Source organism: Scyliorhinus torazame, chromosome 5 (assembly GCF_047496885.1).
Source record: "Scyliorhinus torazame isolate Kashiwa2021f chromosome 5, sScyTor2.1, whole genome shotgun sequence".
NCBI classification, from domain to species: domain Eukaryota; kingdom Metazoa; phylum Chordata; class Chondrichthyes; order Carcharhiniformes; family Scyliorhinidae; genus Scyliorhinus; species Scyliorhinus torazame.
The window spans coordinates 261,137,286-261,163,353 of record NC_092711.1 but is presented as its reverse complement, the minus strand read 5'-3'; the positions used below and the strand labels follow the sequence as shown (position 1 = coordinate 261,163,353).

The 26,068-nt window shown below is 55.1% G+C and overlaps 1 protein-coding gene across 7 annotated transcripts in view; it reads right to left on the bottom strand.

Annotated features, from left to right (window-relative positions):
• frmpd3 (FERM and PDZ domain containing 3) overlaps window positions 1-26,068 on the bottom strand; it is a 698,336-nt gene that overhangs the window by 64,543 nt on the left and 607,725 nt on the right. For all 7 annotated transcript variants that reach the window (XM_072505444.1, XM_072505439.1, XM_072505443.1 and 4 more), the window contains 2 exons: window positions 12,150-12,276; window positions 9,288-9,377 (listed from right to left, as the gene is read on the bottom strand). In XM_072505444.1, coding sequence (XP_072361545.1) covers window positions 9,288-9,377; window positions 12,150-12,276 — 217 coding nt within the window. The remainder of the gene's footprint in view (window positions 1-9,287; window positions 9,378-12,149; window positions 12,277-26,068) is intronic.

Genomic DNA, 26,068 nt, shown 5'->3' with positions numbered 1-26,068 from the left:
ACTCTCCGGCCTCCCACGATGCTCTGACCTGCCAGGTGGAAGTGACACCAGTGCTTGTGGTAATTAAAAATGGGGGCCGGGCGTGGCGGCTGCTGAGGGAGAGAGAGGAGGTAAGGAAAGTTTCCACATCCACAACAGTGGACTGGCAGGGAGGGCATCTGCCAGGGCAGGGTGGAGCAGAGGGAATGACCAGGAGACGGCCATGGGGCTGGGTGCTTCCCAGGGCCAAGGTATCCGTGCATGGCCGACCATTACCACAGCCCGCAAGGCAGCCATCCGGCTGCACACTCCGCTGACTGCCCACGGTAAACATGCAGAGTGCCTCCGGCCGTATGGGTGTCCCCTCCCCAGGCCACTCCAGGAACCCTCAGCTTCCCACCAGCTTTACTACAGGGTGTTGGTCCTGATTCGGCAATATCAGCGGCTCTGGTCCATGGGATTCAGGATGATGAGGATGGCCCGCAGTGCGATGAGCTCTGGTGCTCCCCATTGTTTGACAGAGTCTGAATCCTGCCCTGGTGACACATTCCACTATCCGCCAGGGTGATCCCTGCATGCGTGCTGGCCATTCCATCACACAGGCACACCGGCCTTCAGGTGGGATGGGGATGGGGTCCAGGGGGAAAGTGGTGGTGAGGGTGATTACAGGGGTGGTGAGCAGTGATGGGTCACTCACCAGGTAGGCCCTACCACATATCTCTGGCTCTGTCCTCTACTGCCTCCCAGGGCGACTCTGGGGGAAATGTCAGACTGTCCTGGGGCTCTGCCCCATGCCTGCCTCCAACACCTACACACCACACCAGTAGCCCACAAACTACCGGCCTCCCTATCACACTCCTCCAGCACACCCTCTGCATCCAGTGCAGCCCTCACACCCTTCAGACAGAGGACTGAGGCAGTTTGGAATGTCGATGTTTAATGTGATATATACAAGGTATTGTGCCCTAATGCTAACCTCTGTGCTTCACCTGTGCCAGCTTAACTGTTATATACCTTTCTAATCTTGCGTGTCCTAATGGTTCGTCAATATGGATCCCCAGACGGTACATCAGATGTGGAGGCAGCCTGCTGCGCATCTCGCCCTGTGACATGGGTCCCCTTTGGCAGCGGTCCTCTGGAGCAACTTCAGTCTTCCGGGTGTCACCCCTGCACATGGAATACATGCCTTAACCTTTGAAATTCTGGTAATATCCGAGTAAATCTGCAGTGCCCATCGGATGCGCCAGGGATAGGTTGCGGGGGGGTGGGGGATTGAAAGACACTGCGATATTCCAGCCCTCCCCTGGAGGAGTCACCAGCATGGGCCACATCACCTCCTCTATCCTTGAGATGCCCAATGGTCCCCGGGCTACTCCTTGGGACAGGAATGCAGCCTGAGCGAGCTCCAGGGCCTCTGCCGTCATCTGATGCTGCTAGTCCTGGAGGCCCACTCGTCTCAACCAGGGTCTCGATGTTCTTGGCCATGGAACACAGGGACTGTGCCAGGTCCAGCTGTGACAAGCTCAGTTTAGCCAGCACAGGCCAATGCTTTCGACGCCCGCAGCCATGGACCGTTGCGACTGGGCCACACTCTGAAACTCCGCAGCAGTGTCCATATGGCCCTAGTACATGGCTGCCTATGACATAGCTGCCCTCCTGTCCTGCGCCTCAGCCACCGCCCGCACATGTGCCCCAGGCCTTGGATATCTTCACCCAAGACTTTGACTGTGGCACCACCCATTCGGCATTGGCCTGGGTATTGTGCATTCCTGGCACTGCCTCCAGCTCCTGCAGGCAGTTGGACTCCTCCAGCTGCATCTGTCGATGTTAGATGGTTGCTGATACCCCTCATGCAGTCCCCATCTCTGTGTCTGCATCTCCAGCATTGACAGGGCAACTCTTTCCAGAAGCGCGAGACCCGTCTGGAAGGCAGCCGGTCGCTGAGGTCGGGCTGTCCTCCAATTGTCCGCCCCTTGGGGGTTTCCACCTGACGTACCTCAGCATTTATGTTGTGCGTTCCAGATCGTGTCCCAGGAGCCTCCAGGATGACCCACCGAGGTGAAAGTCTCTGGGATGGTGGAGGGTGGATGGTGGAGGGTGCCGGTGACAGCAGTGGTGAGAAGTTGGTATCGTCCTCAAACTGGTGCTTGGGGTTTTGTTGGGTTGCGGCTGGGGGTGAAGGACCCTGGATGGTCCCGCCTTGTTGGAAGGTGTACCTGCAAGACAAAAGAGGAAGGGGGGTAGCATGCGGGGTGTGAGATGGGGTAGTGACAGGGGCAGGGAGGTGGTGATTTATTCTGTCTGGCTTGGGGAGGGCTGCCCATCCTGACTCGGCACTGCTTACTCATCTGCCTGGTGGGGGCTGCATGGAGGGTGGAGGAGTGAGGGTTTGCGGGACGAGGGTGGTGCCAGGGGTAGAGGTGGCGACTCACCTGGGCAGTCCTGAGGAGGTCATGCAGCTTCTTCAGGCATGGCTGGCCAGTCCTTGCGTTGCTCAACACCCCTGCCACCTCCGCTCCGGCTCAGTAACTCTTAACTCTCTTTGAAGTGCTTGATGTTCATAGACATTGTGGTTGGAGCACTTGAGCGTTACTCAACCATGAAGGAAGATCAATAAAGCAAGGCTGACAGCTGTGGGTGTGTGGAAGCTGTCAATCACAGCCCACTAAGGGTGAAGAACGAATGGCTTGTCACTCAAGGATCTGAGAGGTTGAAACACAGGCCATTGATTTCTCTTTCCAGGAATTGACACATGGTGCTTCCTCTGTCTAAGCCAGCAGGTATATGCCCAGGTAAGTGTTACAGTAGTAATTGTTTTCACTGCCTCTCTTTGAATTGCTCTCTAGCTTCCAGACAGGAGTCTCTTTTCTGGGGGAGGGGCGTCCTGACAGGTTTCTCTTTTTTTGGAGGGGGGCTTCCTGACAGGGGTCTCTTTACTTGTGGGTCTATGGTGGTTTATGGTGCTCTCCCTATTTAGAGGGTCTCTGGGGCGGGTCTTTTTATTGAGGAGTCTCTGGGAGGGGGGGGGCATGTCTTGTCAGGGCGAGGGTGGCCCTCGGATGGACTTTGGCCTCCTTAAGGAGTTATCCCCTTGGCTCACCATGAAGTCCAACACATCAGGGCCGCATTGGGAAATACCTGTAGTAACTCACGCCCACGTGATTCTCGGCCCAGAGGACCGGAGAATCACAGGGGTCGGGGAATATGGGTCTGGATTCTTTCCCCCCCCGACGCCGAAATCATGTTCGGTGACGGGGCAGAGAATACGTTTTGGCACACGAAATCGGGACCGGCACTGGTTTCGCAATTCTCAGCCCCCCCCCGAAAATCGGCGTACTCGTGGAGTACACCGTGGTGAGTATCCTCAGGTCATTGCTTGAGGCCTGCTGCGCTATTCTCCGTCCCCGACCAACAAATTCACGATGGCGTGGTTCCAACATGATCCCACCGTCCGTGATCGTTGCATGGTGGCTGCGGACTCAGTCGATTGGCGAGAAGAGGGGGGGGGGGGGACTTTATTCGGTGCGGGCGGTTCGGGATGATGCGGAGCACTATCTTGGTGGTCCAGGTCCATGGGCTGAGTCCGCCATGGGACACGGCGCGACCGCTGCTGTGCGCATGCGTGGTCTAAGTCTCATATGTGCGGGGGACCATATTGGCAGCTAGAGCTGCAAGCTCTACGACAGCTGCTGGCTTGCCCCCTGCAAAACGGGGGATCTTTGGCCTTTTGACGACAGTTTTCCTGACGTAAAAGACCACGGGCGCAATTCTCCCATCGGGAGACTAAGTCCCGACGCCAGAGTGAAAACCGGAGTGTTTCACTCCTGTGTCAGAGGCCGTTCCCAGCCCCCTATTCTCCCGCCCCGGGGTGCTAGGAGTGGCGCCGCGTCATTTACGCGCGCCGGGCCTTGGCGCCGCGTAAAAGCGGCGCCGCGTAAATTACGTCACCCGTGCATGCGCGGATTGGCTGGCGGCAACCCGCGCAAGCGCGGTTGCCGTCCTCCCCACGGCCGCCCCGCAAGAAGATGGCGGATCGATCTTGCGGGGCATCGGAGGAAAGGAGGTCCTCCTTCAGAGAGGCCGGCCCGCCAATCGGTGGGCACCGATCGCGGGCCAGACCCATTTTGAGCCCCCCCCCGGTGCAGGAACCCCCCTCGCCCCCCCCACAGGCCGCCCCCACCCCAGCGTTCCCGCGCTGTTCACGCCAGCAGCGACCAAGTGTGGATGGCGCCGGGAACCTGTCGTGTTGGGCAGGCCGCTTGGGGGGGGGGAGAATTCCGCCCCTTAGTTTTCACGACGGCATGGGGACATAGTCCAATAAGAGAATCCAGCCCATGGTGTCTGGCCCACTAAGTGGGCACTCTCCTGCTGGCGCATGGGCACGAACCTTGATTCCGTTGTCAATGGGGGACCGGAGCATTGGAAAAGGATTGGCACCGGTTTCTTTCACGACGCCTGCGTCTCCGCTACCAACGGCAGGCGCCGGAGAATTTTGCCCGTTGAAGCTATCAGTCGGAAGACGGACCATGGAAGGGAAGCCATTCTCTGCCAGGTTAGAGGGGATTACGGGTAATGCCATACCCCTACCTCAAGCAAATTACACCATTCATACCTAACTCTGCCATGAAGTCTGACCAGGGATCTGTTGAGGCGCCACTCAAGTGCTTTTGAATCAAATCTAAACAAGATCTGGGGCGTCATTTTCCGACCCCCCGCCGGGTTGGAGAATTGCCGGGGGCTGGCGTGAATCCCGCCCCCGCCGGTTGCCGAAGTCTCCGGCACCGGAGATTCGGCGGGGGCGGGAATCGCGCCGCGCCGGTTGGCGGGCCCCCCTCGCTCGATTCTCCGGCCCGAATGGGCCGAAGTCCCGCTGATAAATTGCCTGTCCCGCCAGCGTGGATTAAACCACCTTTTGAACGGCGGGACAAGGCGGCGTGGGCGGGCTCCCGGGTCCTGGGGGGGGCGCGGGGCGATCTGGCCCCGGGGGGTGCCCCCACGGTGGCCTGGCCCGCGATCGGGGCCCACCGAGCCGTGGGCGGGCCTGTGCCGTGGGGGCACTCTTTCCCTTCCGCTTCCGCCATGGTGGCAGAGGCGGAAGAGACTCCCTCCACTGCGCATGCGTGGGAACCTGTCAGCGGCCGCTGACGCTCCCGCGCATGCGCCGCCCGGGGATGTCATTTCCGCGCCAGCTGGCGGGGCAACAAAGGCCGTGGGCAAAATTCTCCGGAAACGGCGCGATGTCGGCCGACTGGCGCCCAAAACGGCGCCAATCAGATGGGCATCGCGCCGCCCCAAAGGTGCGGAATGCTCCGCATCTTTGGGGGCCGAGCCCCAACATTGAGGGGCCGACGCCGGAGGAATTTCCGCCCCGCCAGCTGGCGGAAACGCCCCATGATTCCCGCCCCCGCCGAATATCCTGTGCCGGAGACTTCGGCAACCGGCGGGGGCGGGATTCATGGTAGCCCCCGGGGGGTCGGAGAATGTCGCCCCGTTTCCGCCAGCTGGCGGGGCGGAAATTCCTCCGGCGCCGGCCTAGCCCCTCAATGTTGGGGCTCGGCCCCCAAAGATGCGGAGCATTCCGCACCTTTGGGGCGGCGGGATGCCCGTCTGATTGGCGCCGTTTTGGGCGCCAGTCGGCGGACATCGCGCAGTTTCGGGAGAATTTCGCCCCCTATCTCCGGAGAACAAATAAAAGTATCCCGAGTATCTTTCAGAACAGGTTTATGCACATTACCGTATTCCATATTCCTCAACAGGCTGTTCTCTGCACTACCTCGCCTTTAGGAGAGACCCAGCAATGTTTGAGGTGGCACCCAAGAGAACAAAGAAAAAAACGCGAAGAAGAAGAGCACTCTATTGCCACAAGGCTGACGCTATTGATCTCTAATCAGTGCAAGAGTATTCCTCAGGAATCAGAATATACAGGTTCAAAATAAGATACCAGGGTTGGGATTCTCTGTCCCGCCAGACCTGTTTTCCGGCGTGACGCGCCCCTGCCGGCAGCGGGATCCTCCAGCCCGGCAGCTGTCCAATGGGGCTTCCCATTGTGACCAACCCCATGGTGTTGGGAAATCCATGGGTGTGAGTGCGCTGGCGGCAATGCAGAGGATCCCACCGATGGAGAATCCCACCCTGGGGGCGCGATTCTCCACTCCCACGCCGGTTGGGAGAATCGCCTGGGCCGCCGAAATTTCCGGGGACGCCGGTCCGACGCCCTCCCGCGATTCTCCCAAGTGGCGGGAAAGGGCCGGTCGAGTTTCGCGGGCCACAGGCCGGAGAATCGCCGGAGATACCCCAAATGGCGATTCTCCCGCTATTCTGAGGCTCGGATGGGCCGAGCGGCCAGGTCAAAACGGCGGGTTCCCCGGCGCCGTCCACACCTGGTCGCTGCAGTCGTGGGCGGTGCGTGAACGCTAGGGGGGGTGGCCTGTGGGGGTGCGAGGGGGGATCCTGCACCGGGCTTCACCTTGAATGTGGGGTGGCCCGCGATCGGTGCCCACTGATCGTCGGGCCGTCCTCTCTGAAGGAGGACCTCCTTCCTTCCGCGGCCCCGCAAGATCCGTCCCCCATCTTCTTGCGGGGTGGATTTGGACAGGACGGCAACCACGCATGCGTGGGTTGGCGCCGGCCAACCCGCGCATGCGTGGATGACGTCCGTTATGCGGCGCCGGCCGCGTCATCTATTCGCCGTCGCTTTTACGCGGGCGACAAGGCCGCGGTAGATGACGTGACCCCGATACTGGCCCATTGTCAGTGCCTGAATCGGTCGGGACCGGGGCCGTTCCGCGCCGTCGTGAACCTCAACGGCGTTCACGACAGCGCGGCCACTTCGGCGTGGGGGTGGAGAATCCCGCCCAAGATGTCTGGGGCGTCATTCTCCTCCAGCGGGAGTCTCCGTTTTGCCGGCGCCCGGGGGTTTCCCGAAGGCGTGGGGCTGCCCCACAATGGGAAACCCCATTGACCGGCCGGTGTTACGGAGACTCCCACCGGCCGGTCGGCGCAGAAATGTGGCGGGGCGGGTAGGAGAATTTCGCCCCTGGGATCCGGAAGGTCACAAAGTCATTAAACGTCTTGACATTGGTGGTCACACTTTGATCATTGAACCTGTAAGTAGAGGGCAACCTCAGAAGATGGTTCACAGAGGGAAGCTGCTTCATGCCAAAGGCCTTGTGGATGATGTGAGAACAGGCAGCACATTCAATGGCGCAGCCAAATCTGAAGTGTTGGCTGGCAGTGACTCAAGTGATGAAGAATCGAACAGTGATGTTGACCCCTGAATTCAGAGAGTGCATCTAGTGCGAGGAGGCCTACTCTAGTCCCTGAAGAAGATGCAGAAGCGTCATGCAGTGAGACTGTAGGTAAAGCAATAATTGTTCCTGCTCATAAAGTTCATGAAGACGTGAATCACTTAGACCCTAAGATGGCTGACTCACTACCTAGCCTAGGCCCTATCAAAAAACAAGAAGTTGATCGTGTTTTTAATGTCTTGTATATTTCCACAATATGCACCGATGATGGACTAAGAAGTTAATCTCGAGCAATACCGGATATCATCCTAATCCTCACCATTTGTCCATAACTGTTATTACTGAAGAAAATGTTGTCACTAATGTTGATTTGAATGTTTTAGCTATCATAGCTCATTAATAAAACTTGTTAATTGTGCAATTACTTAGTAAACGGTAAGTGTTCGTATAGTTGTTGGGACCAGCAACTTATAAGCAGGAAAGTGTGAAGCGGGCAGGTCATCATCTCCAACTCCCGACTTCTGACCGGACTTCTGCTCGGGCCTGGATGTGGGACGCTGTATTTGCCATGGTGGTTGTCAGCCGGGTAAAGTGCAGGCCTGCCAGATTCAGAATTGGGGAGCATTTTTGACAGTCTCTTGAGGAGGCGGGGCCAGTGCTATGGGCAGAGCCAATGTTTTGGGTGTGAAATAAAGAAGGTTGACTGTTCAGAATTGCTCAGATCAGGGTGCGAACTCTCAACATATTTAAAATCTTCTGTAACTTTAAAATGATTATTTTTTAAACTTAAATGTTTGGTGCCAGAGGTATAAAGAGTCGCTGAACTGAAACTTCATGCACTCAAGTGTCTTTTTCCTGCATTACATTTCTATTCTTATTATCCAATATACCTCATATGTTCCCACATTATACTCCACCAGCTATCTTGCTGTCCACTCACTTATCCAGTCTATGGCTGGAATTTTATGTGGGTATTGGACGGCCCAATTAACGGCACTCCAAGGCCTCCTCCCATTGCTGCTGGTATTTTACCAATGGCAGGGTTGCCCATGCCATGTGGTGGTCCTGCCAGGGCTGGGTGTGGTTCCCCTGCATGGGCTCTACAGTGACCCATTAGCTCTGAAGAACTTCCTCTTTTGAGCAGCTGGTTTTTTAACCGCAGTTTCTTTTAAAGAGGCTACCTCTTGATTTTGAAGAGCTTCCTAGAAAGACCAGATGTTCTGTCTGAATGCTGCCTCCACTTCTGTCATCTGCAAACTTGGAAATTTCACTTCCCATACTCAAACTCCAGACCATTAACATACCAAATTTAGCAGTGGTGTTAATATACATTCTGGAGGAACTACTCCATCCATCCTTCATTTGAAAAATTACTATTCACTCCTATACTCTGCTTTCTAACTCTTATCCAATTTTGTATCCATGTTATCACTGTCCATTTAATCCAATGGGCTTCAATTTGCTGGCAAGTCTATTATGGGACACTTAAGCAAATGCTTTTGAAAGTCCACAGACACATCAATTACCTTCATCAACCCTCTGTGTTAAGTCAATCTTGTCAGATATGTCTTGCCTTTAACAAATTTGTGTTAGGCTATCAGTATGTAACCCATGTTTTTCCAAAATGTTTCATGGTGTCTACAAGTTTCCCCATCACCGATGTTAAGCTGATTGGCCTGAAGTTACCAGATTTATCCCTTGGTTGTATAATTTCACCTTTATTCACACGCAGGCCTCGGAAGAGAGGATTGACATGGTTCATTAAAGTGGTGGCATCACAAATGAGCTTTTCCTATTTTCACCCAATGTCCATAGATGCTTATGTTCAGCGGGAGCCTCTGTGTTGTCAACAGAAGCAGGATATTGATCTCCTGAACCTAGAAGTACTGACCTCTTGAATAGCTCCAACTATGAACTGGTAATATAGCATAAGATTTGATCAAGCCAGGTCTATACAGCTAAACTATGACTAAAATAGGTCTGGATTGGAGTATTTTTAGAGTTTATGTTACTTGCTGTTATGAATTAACAGATGAATAGATGGTTTATTGGTAACATTACCAGAACAACAGAGTTAAAAAGTCCCCCTGGATACAATGGGAGTTCATTCAGGATCCGCAGGTACTGCAGTTTGGCTTGTATCGCAGAGATCTGTGTGAAATATATAATAGGTCACTGAGGCTTGCAGCAAATTATTACCTACATCAGATAATGAACAAAGTCTAAAGTAATCCTTGCCCAACAAATAAGCCATTTGCAGAGTTATTCGTGGGAATGACATTTTTTATCAACTCCAGAAACAAATAATGATTTAAAAAAAGCTCTAAACTTAATGCCAATCATTCTCAAAATAAATATAAATTAAATATAAACATTTTAGAACTTAGTTCACAAAAATATTCGGCAAAATGTTTACAAAAGATTATTCCTTCTGCATGCAACACTGTATCCAAATAAAATTCGATAGCAGGTGTATCACAGCGTATGACAGCCCCTTTGTGACAAGTGCAAAACAAGCACAGTGTAATAGAGCAATGTCAAAGTTGGGTGGGTGGGGTCCAGGGTCCGTGGTCCGTGGTTTGGGTTCTAATTATAGCTTTTCTGATTGGATGTGCTAAATTTGAAGATCTATTGCATCAAATTTCTGCCCACTTTGTCCAGCGAATTGCCAGGCAAAAAAACAGGGGAGGAACTTCCAATGTGGGAATTTTGCTGCAGCATTAAAGGTGGGTGCATCATCATTTCTTCCCAAATGCTGAATCTTGATGTTTTGTGCCTGCTAGATGCCAAGTCACCGTTATTCATAAGATAAAAAGGAGCAGAATTAGGCCATTTGGCACATAGACTCTGCTCCACCATTCGATCATGGTTGATCTCATCCTGGCCTTAACTCCACTGTTCTGCCCATTCTCCATAACCCTTCAACCCATTACCCATTAAAAATCTGTCTAACTACTCCTTAAATTTAGTCACTGTCCCAGAATCCACCGCACTCTGCAAATTCCACAGATTCACAACCCATTGGGAGAAGTAGTTTCTTCTCAATTCTGTTTTAAATTTGCTACCTCTTATCCTACGACTCTGACCTCTCGTTCCAGAATGCCCCACAAGAGGAAGGATCCGCTCCACGTCTACTTTATCCATACATTTTATCATCTTGCACAGCTCAATTTGATCTCCGCTCATTCTTCTAAACTCTAGAGGATATAGGCCTAAACTGTTCAATCTCTCTTCATACGACAAATCCCATGTGATTAACCTTGTGAATTAACCTTTAGTGCGGCACCTTATCAAACACCTTCCAGAAGTCCAGATATGCTACATCTACAGGATCCCCATTATCCCCTTTGCTTGTTACATCTTCAAAGAGCTCTAGCAAATTAGTCAAACATGATTTGCCCTACATAAAACTACGCTGACTCTGATGGATAGCGTTTTGACTTTACAAATGTCCTGATATTATTTCCTTGAAAATTGATTCTAACAATATCCCAACAACAGATGTTAAGCTAACATGACTGTAATATCCCACATTCCGCCTCCCCCTTTTTGAATAAGGGAGTTACGTTAGCATTTTTCCAATCCACTGGAAACTTTCCCGTGTCAAGGGAATTTTGGAACGTTAAAACCAATGGATCCACTATCTCCGCTGCCACTTCCTTCAACACCCTAGGATGTAGACCAGTTATGTAGAGTTAAGAAAGAACTTGCACTTGCATAACAACTTTTATGACCTCAGGATGTCCAAACGTGTTTTATAGCCAATAAGTTACTTTTGATGTACTGTTGTATTGCAGGCAAACAAAAATCCAATATGCTCACAGCAAAGTCACAAGTTGCACAAATAGAATGAGGTAAATGACCAGATTATCATTTTTGCTGATGTTGGCTTCAAAATATCAGCCAGGGAGCCAGCAGAACTTCCCTTCTCTTCCTTCAACCGTGTTACGGGACCTTTTACTCTTACCAAAGATGGGGCAGGCAGGCAGCCACCGTTTAGCGTCTCATGCAAAAGTTGGCAGACACCTCCGAAATGCAGCACTCCCTTAGTGCTGCACTGAAATGTCAGTTTAGATGATGTGCTCAAGTCTCCAGATTGAATCTAAACCTTATGAGCTTGAGACAAGAGTGTACTAACACTAAGCCTAGGCTGATACAGTATATATTAAACTGATAGGAAATGAGCTGTGTACATAAGTTCACTTACAACACACAATAGGGACTACATTTTATGGGGTCAATTCCAGGCATGTTTTCATTGGGGGAGGTATGAAAAACAGGGTGGTAACAAATTCATCGCCTTTCCACCCAACCCCAAGTTCACCCCTGAAATTGGCCCCGATAATAGACTGCCCACCCCATTCCCCCTAATCAGCCACTTAAGGGCCCCAATAGGCAGCAGTGCGGGAAGGTTGACCGTAATTCTGCTGAGGCGAGGAAGGCGGCGGGTTTCCGGGACGCCACCATTTCATGCATTTCCCATATCCATGCTCACCACTAATAAGAGCACAAGATGCCTCTCATCAAAACTATTTCATCTGGTTGAGGGATCCAGAACCAATCTGAAAATTCGAGACAGATTGGTTGGGATTGAAATCAAAAAGCACTTTTCACCCATAAAATGGTGGCAACGCCACCCGCAGATATCTGTGAATGGTCAATTGGGTGCGATAGTTTTGTTGAGTTAGAATGGCAAGTGATGTTTTAATTGATCCAAATACTTCCGCTCAGTAGATACACAAGATTGAATTGCAATGCGAAAAGAAATTGTTGCACAGTTTGCTCTCCTAATTCAGCAATTTCTCTGTGCCAACTCAACATCTGCCATGTAGGACTCCTGAATATGAATACAAATACCAATAAAGCTAAAATATTGTCTTGTTTTGAGTGCTCTGCTAAGATCTTAGCTTTTCTTTGTTTTACCTTTTTGCCTGAAGGACCTGGAACTTGAGTTGCTTTGAGATGATGTGCAAGGATTTTCCGTTTGTGCTTTTCCTTCATGTACAGCAGAAGGGATGATGGCAAGAACATCTCTAGGCCCCATTCCTTCCTAAATGATTCAATAAAAAAAAACAGAAATATTATATTCTTCATAGGTGAAGTAGGAAAGTAATATGAACTGAGAGGCAATTATATTCTGACAGGTTCATCAAAGAAGTGGGGAGAACAAAGACACAGGTTTTGGTACACCAAGACTTTGAGCCTTGACGTTCTTCCATTTTTGGCTCTCGATAATGTAATTTTCCACCCTCTCAATACAATTTTAAGAATTGTGACTAAGTGCTTGGGGCCAATCTCAGCATATCAACACCCAGCAGTCAATAAACATACAGGGCTGGGCTATATATGAACTATTTTTCTTATAAAGCCTCCCTCTCGCTCAGTGCAAAGGACTTGAAAATCAATTATATTTTCAACATATCTGGGATGCTTTTTGGGTCGGGGCAGGTAGATTTTAGGCACAATTCGATACAGACCACTCCCTGTCCTTCTTGCTGCCCATTACACGTTTTGGCCCAAGCAATGCATAATAAACCACTCACAAACACAGGAATAGTGTTTTATGATTCAGTTACAGTACTAGCACTATAAGCACCTCGAAAGGATACACTTGGGTTCCTATTACACAACATTGATACGGCATCAGAACGTTAAAAATGAAATGGCTAGGCATTCACAATTGTAATTTACTGCAAAGCAACAGAAACACCCATTTTAAATATATTGTTGGTCTAATACAATGGCACTGTGGTCAGGATTGCTACAGGTTTCCTTTCCACAACCTGAACCAGGCACTTCAGCGTTTACGGTGCAGATACTCACCTTATCTATGCAAATACATTGATCTAGATTGGCCCAGTGACTCACATATTGGGCAGTCCATTCCATTCCAGATCCTATTTAAAATGTCTTCAATGGAGTTTTGCTCACATGATACTGCTTGTATCATTTTGGTCACATGATACTTGCATATTAAAAATGTGCAAGCTCTATTAAATTACAACATAGGCAGGACAAAGTAGGAGGCTATGTATAGTCAGTATGAGGACCTAAACACCAAATTAAGAAACAGGACCTCAAAAGATCTGGATTATCACCTAGGCAGGTGGAAATTGACATAGGGCAAATCAGATTAGAGAGATCAATGCGTGGCTCAAAGACTGGTGTGGGAGAGATGGGCTCTGGTCCGTGGGGCACTGGCAACAGAACTGGGGAAAGTGGGATCTATACCGATGGGGTGGTCAACACCTGGATGGTTCTGGATCCGGTATTCCTGTGAGCAGCTTAACTAGGGAAGTAGAGAGGATTTTAAACTAAATAGAGGGGAAAAGGGATCAAATTTGGGAAGATGTGCTAAATCAAAGAGCAGAGACGAGGCAAAAGAGAAAAGTATTATTATGGCAAATGAAGGGATATTGAATTGGATTTGTTTATTGTCACGTGTACCGAGGTACAGTGAAAAGTATTTTTCTGCGAGCAGCTCAAACAGATCATTTAGTACATGAAAAGAAAAGAAAATGAAAAGAAAATACATAATAGGGCAACACAAGGTCCACAATGTAAATTAATAGACACCGGCATTGGGTGAAGCATACAGGAGTGTAGTATTAATCAGGTAAGTCAATAAGAGGGTCGTTTAGGAGTCTGGTAACAGTGGGGAAGAAGCTGTTTTTGAATCTGTTTGTGCATGTTCTCAGACTTTTGTATCTCCTGCCCAATAGAAGAAGTTGGAAGAGTGAGTAAGCTGGGTGGAAGGGGTCTTAGATTATGCTGCCCGCTTTACCCAGGCAGCGGAGAGTACAAATCAAACAGTAAATCCACAGATGAGACTCGTGGTTTTGTAAAGAATACAAGGATAAAACTAAAAGCTCTGTATCTGAATGTATGCAGCATTCGAAACAAAACAGATAAGCTGAGAGCACACATAGAAATAAATAAGTATGGTTTGATATCCATTATAGAGACATAGCTGCAGGAGGACATGGATTGAAGGGTAAAGGTTATTTAGTGAAGGTGTGGCTCTGTTAGTTAATGATGGTATTAGCACACTAGAGAGGGATGACCTAAGTTCAGGAAACCAGGTTGTGGAAATGATTCGAGTAGAGATGAGAAAAGATAAAGGCACGCAGCCACTTATGGAAGCCATGTACAGGGCCCCTAAAAGTAACCACATGGCTAGGGGGCAGCACGGCAGAACAAGTGATTAGCACTGTGGTTTCACAGCGCCAGGGTCCCAGGTTTGATTCCCTGCTGGGTCACTGTCTGTGCGGAGTGTGCGCGGGTTTCCTCCGGGTGCTCCGGTTTCCTCTGCACAGTCCAAAGACGTCCAGATTGGCCATGATAAATTGTTCTTAGTGACCAAAAAGGCTAGGAGGGGCTATTGGGTTACGGGGATAGGATGGAAGCGAGGGCTTAAGAGGATCGGTGCAGACTCGATGGACCGAATGGCCTCTTTCTGCACTGTATTTTCTATGGTAGGGTGGAGCATAAAGGAAGAAATAATTGGTGCCCTTTAGAAAGGCACACCGATAATCATGGGGAATTTAATTTACATATAGACTGGAGAAGTCAGATGGGCAAAGGTAGCATGTTCTGGAGCCAACCAGACAGCAGGCTATATCAGGCCTGGCATTGAGCAATGAAATAGGAGTAATTAATGATCTCATAGTGAAGGCTAAATAGAGAGACCCACAACCAAGAAGAGATATTGGCAGACACTGAGTAATTTAAGTCAAAGAAAATGGACTGTTATGAGATGGTTAAGCAACGGAGAGAACATGGCAAGACCCCTGGGTCAGAAATAAGAAGGGTGAGTGAAATACAGAAAAGTACATGTAGTTACGTTGTAGAGTAGTTTATACAATAATAATCTTTATTAGCGTCACAAGTAGACTTACATTAACACTGCAATGAAGTTACTGTGAAAATCCCCTAGTCGCCACATTCCGGCGCCTGTTCGGGTACACAGAGGGAGAATTCAGAATGTCCAATTCCCCTAACAGCTCGTCTTCCGGGACTTCATGGGAGGAAAGGGAGCACCCGGAGGAACCCATGCAGACACAGGCAGAATGTGCAGAATCCACACAGACAGTGACCCAAGCTGGGAATTGAACCTGGGTCCCCGGCTCTGTGAAGCAACAGTGTTTTTAAAAAAAATATATTTCATTCAAATTTTTCGGCCAAACAAAACAATACAAAGGTTTTTCCCTTTTTACAACAATAAAACAATATAAATAACAGTGACCGTTTTTAACAAATAAATAAATAATATATAAACTAAATGGCAACTGCCAGAACAAAAATAATAACTCTCCCAAATAATAAAATCAAACAATCCAATATACATAGCCTGATACAAATATCTGTACAAAAAACCACCCCTGAGGACCCCCCCCCCCCCCTCCCCCCATGGTTGCTGCTGTTACCTTCCCATTTCCTTTATCGTTCTGTGAGGTAGTTAATGAACGGTTGCCACCGCCTGGTGAACCCTTGAGCCGAACCCCTTAGTGCAAACTTTATCCGTTCTAGTTTTATAAACCCTGCCAAGTCATTTATCCAGGTCTCCACGCCCGGGGGTTTGGCTTCCTTCCACATCAGCAATATCCTTCGCCGGGCTACGAGGGACGCAAAGGCCAAAACATCAGCCTCTCTCGCCTCCTGCACTCCCGGCTCTTCTGCAACCCCAAATATAGCCAACCCCCAGCTTGGCTCGACCCGGACCACCACCACCTTCGAAAGCACATTCGCCACCCCCACCCAGAACCCCTGCAGTGCCGGGCATGACCAAAACATGTGGGTGTGGTTTGCTGGGCTTCTCGAGCATCTCCCACACCTATCCTCTACCCCGAAAACTTTACTGAGCCTTACTTGGGTCATATGCACCCTGTGCAAAACCTTGAATTGTATGAGGCTTAGCCTGGCGCACGAGGACGAAGAGTTTACCCTACATAGGGCATCTGCCCACAGCCCCTCTTCAATCTCTTCCCCCCAGCTCATCTTCCCATTTTCCCTTCAGCTCACCAACCATGATCTCCCCCTCGTCCCTCATTTCCCTGTATATATCCGACACCCTACCATCCCCCACCCATGTCCCTGAAATCACTCTATCCTGAATCTCCTGCGTCGGGTGCTGCGGGAATTCCCTCACCTGTTGCCTCGCAAAAGCCCTCAGTTGCATGTACCGAAATGCATTCCCTTGGGGCAACACATATTTTTCCGTCAGCGCTCCCAGACTCGCAAACGTCCCGTCTAAGGACAGGGGCAAAATTCTCCGTTATCGGCGGAAAGTCCGCCGATCGGCGCAAAAAACGGCGCAAATCCGACTTGCGTCACGTCGGAAAAATGGGTCGATAGTCTCCGGCCCGAAATGGGCTAGCAGCGTCATACGCGCTGCACGGCGTGACGGCTCATAAGGCCGCGCTGCTCCCCCCACCCGACCGGAACACCCGACCGTAACACCCGACTGGATGGCTGGCCGTCGCTCAGCCCCGAGGTTCGAGTCACGCGATGTGGAGGCGCTCCTGGACGCGGTGGAGCAGAGGAGGGACGCCCTGTATCCCGGGCACGGCCGCAGAGTTGCCGCACGCCACAGCCGGCGTCTGTGGAGGGAGGTGGCAGAGGCCGTCACCGCTGTGGCCCTGACACCACGGACAGGCACCCAGTGCCACAAGAAGGTGAACGACCTCGTCAGAGCAGGCAGGGTGAGCCTCCCCATATCCCCCCCTCCCCATATCCCCCCCTCCCCCATATCCCCCTCCCCCATATGCCCCCCCTCCCCCATATCCCCCCTCCCCCATATCCCCCCTCCCCCATATCCCCCCTCCCCCATATCCCCCATATCCCCAAGTGAATCCAGCCCTAACCTTAACCTCTGCAATGCACGCGCAACCGACGGCGTGCATTCATATACCTGCCTAACACTGTTGCCTTTTACCCCTCCACCCCCCCCCCCCCCCCCCGCCCCCACAGGTGAAGCGCGCACACAACAATAGGGAGCATGTGAGGACTGGAGGAGGGCCCGCTGATGAGAGGCCACTGACCGAACACCAGGAAAGGGCCCTGGAACTGGCTGGCGGACCTGAGGACCGGGAGGTTGCTGATGCAGAGGTCGGGGGCGTACTAGCAAGTGAGCCACCGACAGCCCGTCCCCATATCCCCCCTCCCCTATATCCCCCTCCCCGTATCGCCTGATCACTGCCTGATGTCTAACCATGCATGCTTCATTGTGTATCGCAGGACCAAACGTCCAGGCACCCATCCCCGCAGATGCAGACCGCCCGCAGGATGCCCCTCGGAGACCACAGGAGACGGAGAGACCCGCACCCTCCAGCATGCGACGCCCGCAGGATGCCCCTCGGAGACCACAGGAGACGGAGAGACCCGCACCCTCCAGCATGCGACGCCCGCAGGATGCCCCTCGGAGACCACAGGAGACGGAGAGACCCGCACCCTCCAGCATGCGACGCCCGCAGGATGCCCCTCGGAGACCACGGGAGACGGAGAGACCCGGACCCTCCAGCATGCGACGCCCGCAGGATGCCCCTCGCACACCACGGGAGACGGAGAGACCTGGAGCAACAGGGAGACGACACCCCCGTCACGTGCGGGAGCAACTACCCAGCGACGAGGGGGCAGCCACAGGCCCCCGTCACATCCGAGCCAGGACACCACTACCCAGGACACCACTACCCAGGACACCACTACCCAGGACACCCCTACCCGGGACAGCACTACCCAGGAAGACGAAATACCGGACAGTGACTCAGAGTGGATGGGTGGAGCCGAACCCCCACCCCAAAGTGCCATGGACTCAGAGTGGGACGAAGAGCACGACACAACGCCACTGCTGTCACCAACACCCTCCACCATCGCAGAAACACTCACCACGGTTGGGTACTTTAGTGATGAGGCGTCTGGTACTCTCACTGGTGCGCACAACACAGCCGTCCCGGTACAGCAGGTGGAGGTAGGAGCAGCAGAGGGACCGGGCGGTCGGAGGGCAGCCCAGCCCAAGCGAACATCTGCCGCCCAGATGGATCCCGGGTTCCTGCAGTTACCACACCCACACATAGATCCGATGCAACCACCGACCCGGAGACGAGCGAAGAGGGTGACGGGCGGCTTGCGGCGGCTGCGGTCGCAGGTGGAGGAGTCCACCCGCGTCCAGGAGCTGGGAGTGGTGCCGGTCATGCGTGCCACCCAGGCCGACACCGCACGGGTGGCGTCCGCGGTGGAGGCAATGGGTGCGACGGTGTCAGACATGGGGAACGGTTTGCGAGGCCTGGGGCCTTCCGTGCAGGCGGCGTCTGTGGCCCAGGAAATGGCTGCCCTCTCACAGGAGGCCATGAGCCAGTGCCAGCGCCAGATGGCAGAGGCGCTCAACGCCATAGCCCAGTCTCAGCAGGCCATGGCCCAGTCTCTGCAGGCCATGGCCCAGTCTCTGCAGGCCATCGCTGAGGGCATCGGCGCCAGTGGCCATGTGCGAGCCGGCGTCGCACTGTCACAGACAGGGTTCGACAACCCCCTGGGCTCCATGACTGCAAACCTGCAGACCCCTGTTGATACCAGCACAGGCCTCCAGGACTGGCAGCGGCAGATGTCGGGGGGGCGTCGGATGGCCAGTCCGTTCGCATCCCCCACCCATGTAGAGGCCTGGGGGCCATTGGGCACCCCGAGGGAGGAGGAGGTGGTGTGGTCCGTCCCGGCTCCCTCTGTAGGGGAGGTCCCGGTACACCGCGACACCTCGGACTCCCCCCCTTCCGTCCCAGGTGCATCGGGTGGGCAACGGGCAGGACAGGCTGGCAGCTCGCCATCCCAGTCGCCCGGGCCGCAGCCTGGCCCATCTAGGCCAGGACGCCCCAGGAAACGGCCGCCAAAGGGATCCAGCGTCAGAGGGCAGGAATCACAGGAGTCCACCTCCAGTTCTGCTGTACCGTCTGGGGAACCACGTAGACGTAGTCAAAGGGCCCGTAAGGCCAAACAATTAGACACTGAGTAAGTTGGCACGGGTGCAGGGCACAGATGAGTTTTAGGGGCTAGGGCACGTGCATGAACTCCTTTGGTTATTAAAGTCAATGTTACACCTACCGAAGCTGCTTTTGTGCTCTGTCCAAAGTGTGCGGGGGTGTCATGTACGTTGAGCGCAAGTGTGTGTGTGAGGGGTGGTCTTACCTCAGCCCCAGGTGAGTCTGCCCCCTTCCCCCTGGGCCGCCATCAACATCCCCCGGGCAGAGGACGGGACCGTGCGCTGCAGTGTCACAGCCGCATGCAGGGATGGTCCGGGTGGATGGTGGTACTGTGGCCATGGGTCAGACATAGTCCAATGATGTAGAGCCAGGAGCTCATCGCAGGGCGGGTTGTCATCATCCTCCATGGCCTGCGATAGACACGCATCCACCCGCAACTGTGTGAGCCTGGCCCGTTGTGCCGCAGGTGGATCGGCAATGGGGGGGGGGGGGGGGGGGGGGGGGGTGGTGTGCATGCGGGTGGGGTGGGTGGGGTTGGGGAGGGGGGTGAGGGTGCTGGGTGGGTGGATGGGTGGGGGGTGTGGGTGGTCGGCTGTTGCCATGGTGTGCGGTCTGTGGCCATACTACCCGATTCCCACGCCCATCTAGTCAGTGAAGCGGGCGTCTATCAGTCTGTCCCGTGCCCGCTGGGCCAGCCAGTAACGGTGGACAGCCACCTGCCTGTGTCTACCCCGTCTGCCCTGACCATTGCCCCCATCCCCCTCATCTGGGGAGGACTGGGCCTCTTCCTGCTGCTCCTCCACTCCGCCCTCCTCTGCCTGCGGCATATCGCCCCTCTGCTGGGCTATGTTGTGCAGGACGCAGCACACCACAATGATGCGGCCGACCCTATCTGACCGATACTGGAGGGCACCCCCAGAGAGGTCCAGGCACCTGAAACGCATCTTCAGCACGCCAAAGCACCTCTCTATCACTCCCCTTGTCGCTACATGGGCATCATTGTAGCGGTTCTCCGCCTCATTGCGTGGCCTCCGTATAGACGTCATCAGCCACGATCGCAATGGGTAGCCCCTGTCGCCCAGCAACCAGCCCCTCAGCCGGGGATGGCGTCCCTCGTACATGCCGGGGATGGATGACCGCGACAACACGAATGAGTCGTGTACACTGCCTGGGTGACGGGCGCAGACGTGCAGGATCATCATGCGGTGGTTGCCGGCCACCTGTACGTTCATCGAATAGGTCCCCTTCCTATTAGTGAACACGGCCCTGTTATCTGCAGGTGGCCGCACGGCGACGTGCATCCCATCAATCGCGCCCTGGACCATGGGGAACCCGGCCACGGCAGAGAAGCCCACGGCCGGGCATCTTGGCTGGTCCAGTCCACGGGGAAGCGGATGTAGCGGTGCGCCATGGCATATAGGGCATCTGTCACTGCCCGGATGCACCGGTGCACCGATGTCTGCGATATGCCGGACAGGTCCCCACTCGGTGCCTGGAATGACCCCGTTGCATAAAAGTTCAGGGCCACCGTAACCTTGACGGACACGGGGAGAGGGTGTCCCCCGCCAGTGCCACGCGGTGACAGGTGTGCCAGCAGGTGGCAGATGTGTGCCACGGTTTCCCGGCTCATCCGGAGTCTCCTCCTGCATTCCCGGTCCGTGAGGTCCTGGTATGACGACCGGGGCCGGTACACACGGGGCGCCCTCGGGTGCCTCCGTTGCCGTGGGGCCACGACGTCCTCCTCCCCCTCCTCGTCCTGTCGGTCAGGTGTCCCTCCAGGCTGGGCGGCTGCCACCTGTCCCTCTGCGGCAGCCTGCGCCGCCTCTCTGGCACGCTCCTCCTCCTCCTCATCCAGGGCAACGTAGACATGAGCGGCTGCCACCACGGCGGCCAACATCGCTGGATGATCTGAAAACATGACGGCCTGGTGGGGGGGAGGGGAACGACGACATGTCATCATTGCCCATATCCCCTCCTCCCCCCAGCCAGGTGGCATGGACCGCATGGGTCCAACTGTTGGAGGCTGGCACCTGGCCAGGTGGACCAACTCACTTGCCCTCCCATCCCCCTCCTCGGCACGGACACCCGCCAACCTCCACCCCGGCACGGACCCCCCCCCCCCCAACCTCCACCCCAGCACGGACCCCCCCCAACCTCCACCCCGGTACGGAACCCCCCCCCCCCATCTCCACCCCAGCACGGACCCTCCCCCAACCTCCACCCCGGCACGGACCCCCCCCCAACCTCCACCCCGGCATGGACCCCCCCCCCAACCTCCACCCCAGCACGGACACCCCCCCCCCCAACCTCCACCCCGGCACGGACCCCCCCCCAACCTCCACCCCAGCACGGACCCCCACCAACCTCCACCCCGGCACGGGCCCCCCCCCCCAACCTCCACCCCAGCACGGACCCCCCCCAAACCTCCACCCCGGCACGGAACCCCCCCAACTTCCACCCCGGCATGGACCCCCCCCCACAACCTCCACCCCGGCACGGACCGCCCCCCCAACCTCCATCCCGGCACGGACCCCCCCCCAACCTCCACCCCGGCACGGACCCCCCCCAACCTCCACCCCGGCACGGACACCCCCCCAACCTCCACCCCAGCACGGACCCCCCCCCAACCTCCACCACGGCACGGACCCCCCCCCCCCCCAACCTCCACCACGGCACGGACCCCCCCCAACCTCCACCCCTGCACGGACCCCCCCCCAACCTCCACCCCGGCACGGACCCCCCTCCCAACCTCCACCCCAGCACGGACCCCCCCCAACCTCCACCCCGGCACGGACCCCCCCCAAATTCCACCCCGGCACGGACCCCCCCCCCAACCTCCACCCCAGCACGGACCCCCTCCAACCTCCACCCCGGCACGGACCCCCCCTAACCTCCACCCCGGCACGGACCCCCCCCAACCTCCACCCCGGCATGGACCCCCCCCAACCTCCACCCCAGCACGGACCGCCCCCCAACCTCCACGGACCCCCCCCACAACCTCCACCCCGGCACGGACCCCCCCCCAACCTCCACCCCGGCACGGACCCCCCCCCCAACCTCCACCCCGGCACAGACCCCCCCCAACCTCCACCCCGGCACGGACCCCCCCCCCAACCTCCACCCCGGCAAGGACCCCCCATCCACCTCCCCGGCACGGACCCCCTCCCGGCACTCCCCCGGAGCCCAGCCTACTCTAACCACCCCCCACCCCCCCGCCGCACACACACACACACAACCCGAGACACACCTCTCCTCACGCATTCAGACTGCGGCCACGCCATTGCCTGCCCAGAGCCAACCCCCCAGGCTGTCACTCACCTCCACGCTGGTCGGCGTGAGCCTGGAGCACCGGGTCACGCCGATGAAAAGGAGGTTTAATTTACGTCGACGTGAACGGTCATCACGTCGACGGGACTTCGGCCCATCCGGAAGGGAGAATATCGGCAGGCCGAAAATCGGCTGCCTTGCGCAGACCCGTGACATTCTCCGCGGCAGCGGCGACATTAACGCCCCGCCGACTTTTCTCCCTTCGGAGACTTCGGCAACCGGCGGGGGCGGGATTCACGGCGGCCAAGGGCCATTCTCCGACCCTCTGGGGGGTCGGAGAATGACGCCGCTGGGGCGAAATTCTCCCCCAACGGCGGGATGTCCGCCGACTGGCGCCAAAGACGGCGCCAATCAGACGGGCATCGCGCCAGCCCAAAGGTGCGGAATGCTCAATGTTGGGGCTAGGCCGGCGCCGGAGGGATTTCCGCCCCGCCAGCTGGCGGAAATGGCGTTTGTTGCCCTGCCAGCTGGCGCGGAAATGCGGCGCATGCGCGGGAGCGTCAGCGGCCGCTGTCAGTTTCCCGCGCATGCGCAGTGGGGAGAGTCTCTTCCGCCTCCGCCATGGTGGAGGCCGTGGCGGAGGCGGAAGGGAAAGAGTGCCCCCACGGCACAGGCCCGCCCGCGGATCGGTGGGCCCCGATCGCGGGCCAGGCCACCGTGGGGGCACCCCCCGGGGTCAGATCGCCCCGCGCCCCCCCCCCCCAGGACCCCGGAGCCCGCCCACGCCGCCTGGTCCCGCCGGTAAATACCAGGTTTGATTTACGCCGGCGGGACAGGCAATTTCTGGGCGGGATTTGGGCCCATCCGGGCCGGAGAATTGAGCGGGGGGTCCCGCCAACCGGCGCGGCCCGATTCCCGCCCCCGCCCAATCTCCGGTACCGGAGACTTCGGCGGGGGTGGGGACAGGATTCACGGCGGCCAACGGCCATTCTCCGACCCGGCGGGGGGTCGGAGAATGACGCCTCAGATCTCTCAGTTGCACAATCCCAGCTCTCTGCCATGCTCCAAATCCCCCATCTATTCTCCACGGGACAAACCTATGATTATTTCTTATCGGGGACCGCTCCGAGGCTCCCGTCCTTCCCCTATGCCGTCTCCACAGCCCCCAAATTTTCAGTGTTGCCACCGCCACTGGACTTGTGGTGTATTTCTTCGGGGAGAACGGCAACGGCGCCGTCGCCAGTGCTTGTAGGCTGGTTCCTTTGCAGGACGCCATCTCCAATCTCTTCCACGCCGCTCCCTCCCCCTCTCCCATCCACTTACACACCATTGAGATATTGGCGGCCCAGTGGTACTCACTTAAGCTCGGTAGTGCCAGTCCCCCCCTATCCCTGCTACGCTGCAAAAAACCCCTCCTCACTCTCGGGGTCTTCCCGGCCCACACAAAACTCATGACACTTTTCTCGATTTTCTTGAAAAAAGCCTTCGTGACCATCACCGGGAGGCACTGAAACACAAAAAGGAATCTCGGGAGGACTACCATTTTGACCGCCTGCACCCTACCCACCAGTGACAGGGGCACCATGTCCCATCTCTTAAAATCCTCCTCCATCTGTTCCACCAATCGTGTTAGATTAAGCCTATGTAAGGTTCCCCAACTCCTGGCTATCTGAATCCCTAAGTACCGGAAATCTCTTGTTACCTTCCTCAGCGGTAAATCATCTATTCCCCTGCTCTGCTCCCCCGGATGCACCACAAACAACTCACTCTTCCCCATATTCAATTTGTACTCCGACAATTCCCCAAACTCCCTGAGTGTCTGCATTATCTCAGGCATCCCCTCCACTGGGTCCGCAACATACAGCAATAAATCATCTGCGTACAATGATACCCGGTGTTCTTCTCCTCCCCTGAGTACTCCCCTCCACTTCCTGGAGCCCCTCAGTGCTATGGCCAGGGGCTCAATTGCCAATGCAAACAGTAACGGAGACAGGGAACACCCCTACCTCGTCCCTCTATAAAGACGGAGTTAGTCAGACCTCTGCCTGTTCGTGATCACACTTGCCACCGGGGCCCTATATAGCAGCTGTACCCATCCAATAAACCCTTCTCCAAAACCAAATCTCCTCAACACTTCCCACAGATAGACCCACTCCACTCTGTCGAATGCTTTCTCGGCGTCCATCGCCACCATTATCTCCGCCTCCCCCTCTGGTGGGGGCATCATCATCACCCCTAGCAGCCTCCGTATGTTCGTGTTCAGCTGTCTCCCCTTAACGAACCCAGTTTGATCCTCGTGGACCACCCCCGGGACACAGTCCTCTATCCTCGTCGCCATCACCTTGGCCAGGAGCTTAGCATCTACGTTTAAAAGGGAAATGGGCCTGTAGGACCCACACTGCAGCGGGTCTTTTTCCTTCTTCAAAAGTAGCGATATCGTCGCCTCCGACATAGTCGGGGGCAACTTCCCCCTTTCCCTGGCCTTATTAAAGGTTCTCGTCAAAAGCGGGGCCAGTAGGTCCATATATTTCCTATAAAATTCCACCGGGAATCCATCGGGTCCCGGGGCCTTCCCCGCCTGCATGCTCCCAATCCCCTTTACCACCTCCTCCATCTCAATCTGTGCTCCCAGTCCCGCCCTCTCCTGCTCCTCCACCTTCGGGAATTCCAGCTGATCCAGGAAACACATCATTCCTACCTTCCCTTCCGAGGCCTTATATAGCCTCTCATAGAATGCCTTGAACACCCCGTTCACTCTCTCCGCTCCCCGTTCCATCTCTCCCTCCTCATCTCTCACCCCACCTATCTCCCTCGCCGCTCCCCTCTTCCTCAATTGGTGGGCCAGTAGCCGACTCGCCTTCTCTCCATACTCATACTGTACACCCTGTGCCCTCCTCCACTGTGCCTCTGCCTTACCCGTGGTTAACAGGTCAAATTCCACATGTAACCTTTGTCTTTCCCTGTACAGTCCCTCCTCCGGTGCCTCTGCATATTGCCTGTCCACCCTCAGAAGTTCTCTCAACAATCGCTCCCTTTCTTTACCCTCTTGCTTCCCTTTATGTGCCCTTATGGATATCAGTTCCCCTCTGACTACTGCCTTCAACGCCTCCCAGACCACTCCCACCTGAACCTCTCCGTTGTCATTAAGCTCCAAGTACCTTTCGATACACCCCCTCACCCTTAGACATACCCCCTCATCCGCCAATAAGCCCATATCCATTCTCCAGAGTGGGTGCTGTTCTTTTTCCTCTCCTCCCTCCAGGTCTACCCAATGTGGAGCGTGGTCCGAAATGGCTATGGCCGTATACTCCATCCCTGTCACCTTAGGAATCTGTGCCCTTCCCAAGACAAAAAAGTCTATCCGTGAGTATACCTTGTGAACATGGGAGAAAAATGAGAACTCTTTACTCCTAGGCCTAATAAATCTCCAGGGGTCTACTCCTCCCATCTGCTCCATGAAGTCCTTGAGCACCCTGGCCGCTGCCGGCCTCCTCCCGGTCCTGGACCTCGACCGGTCCAGCCCTGGATTAAGCACCGTATTGAAGTCTCCCCCCATTACCAACTTTCCCGCCTCCAGGTCTGGGATACGCCCCAACATACGCCTCATAA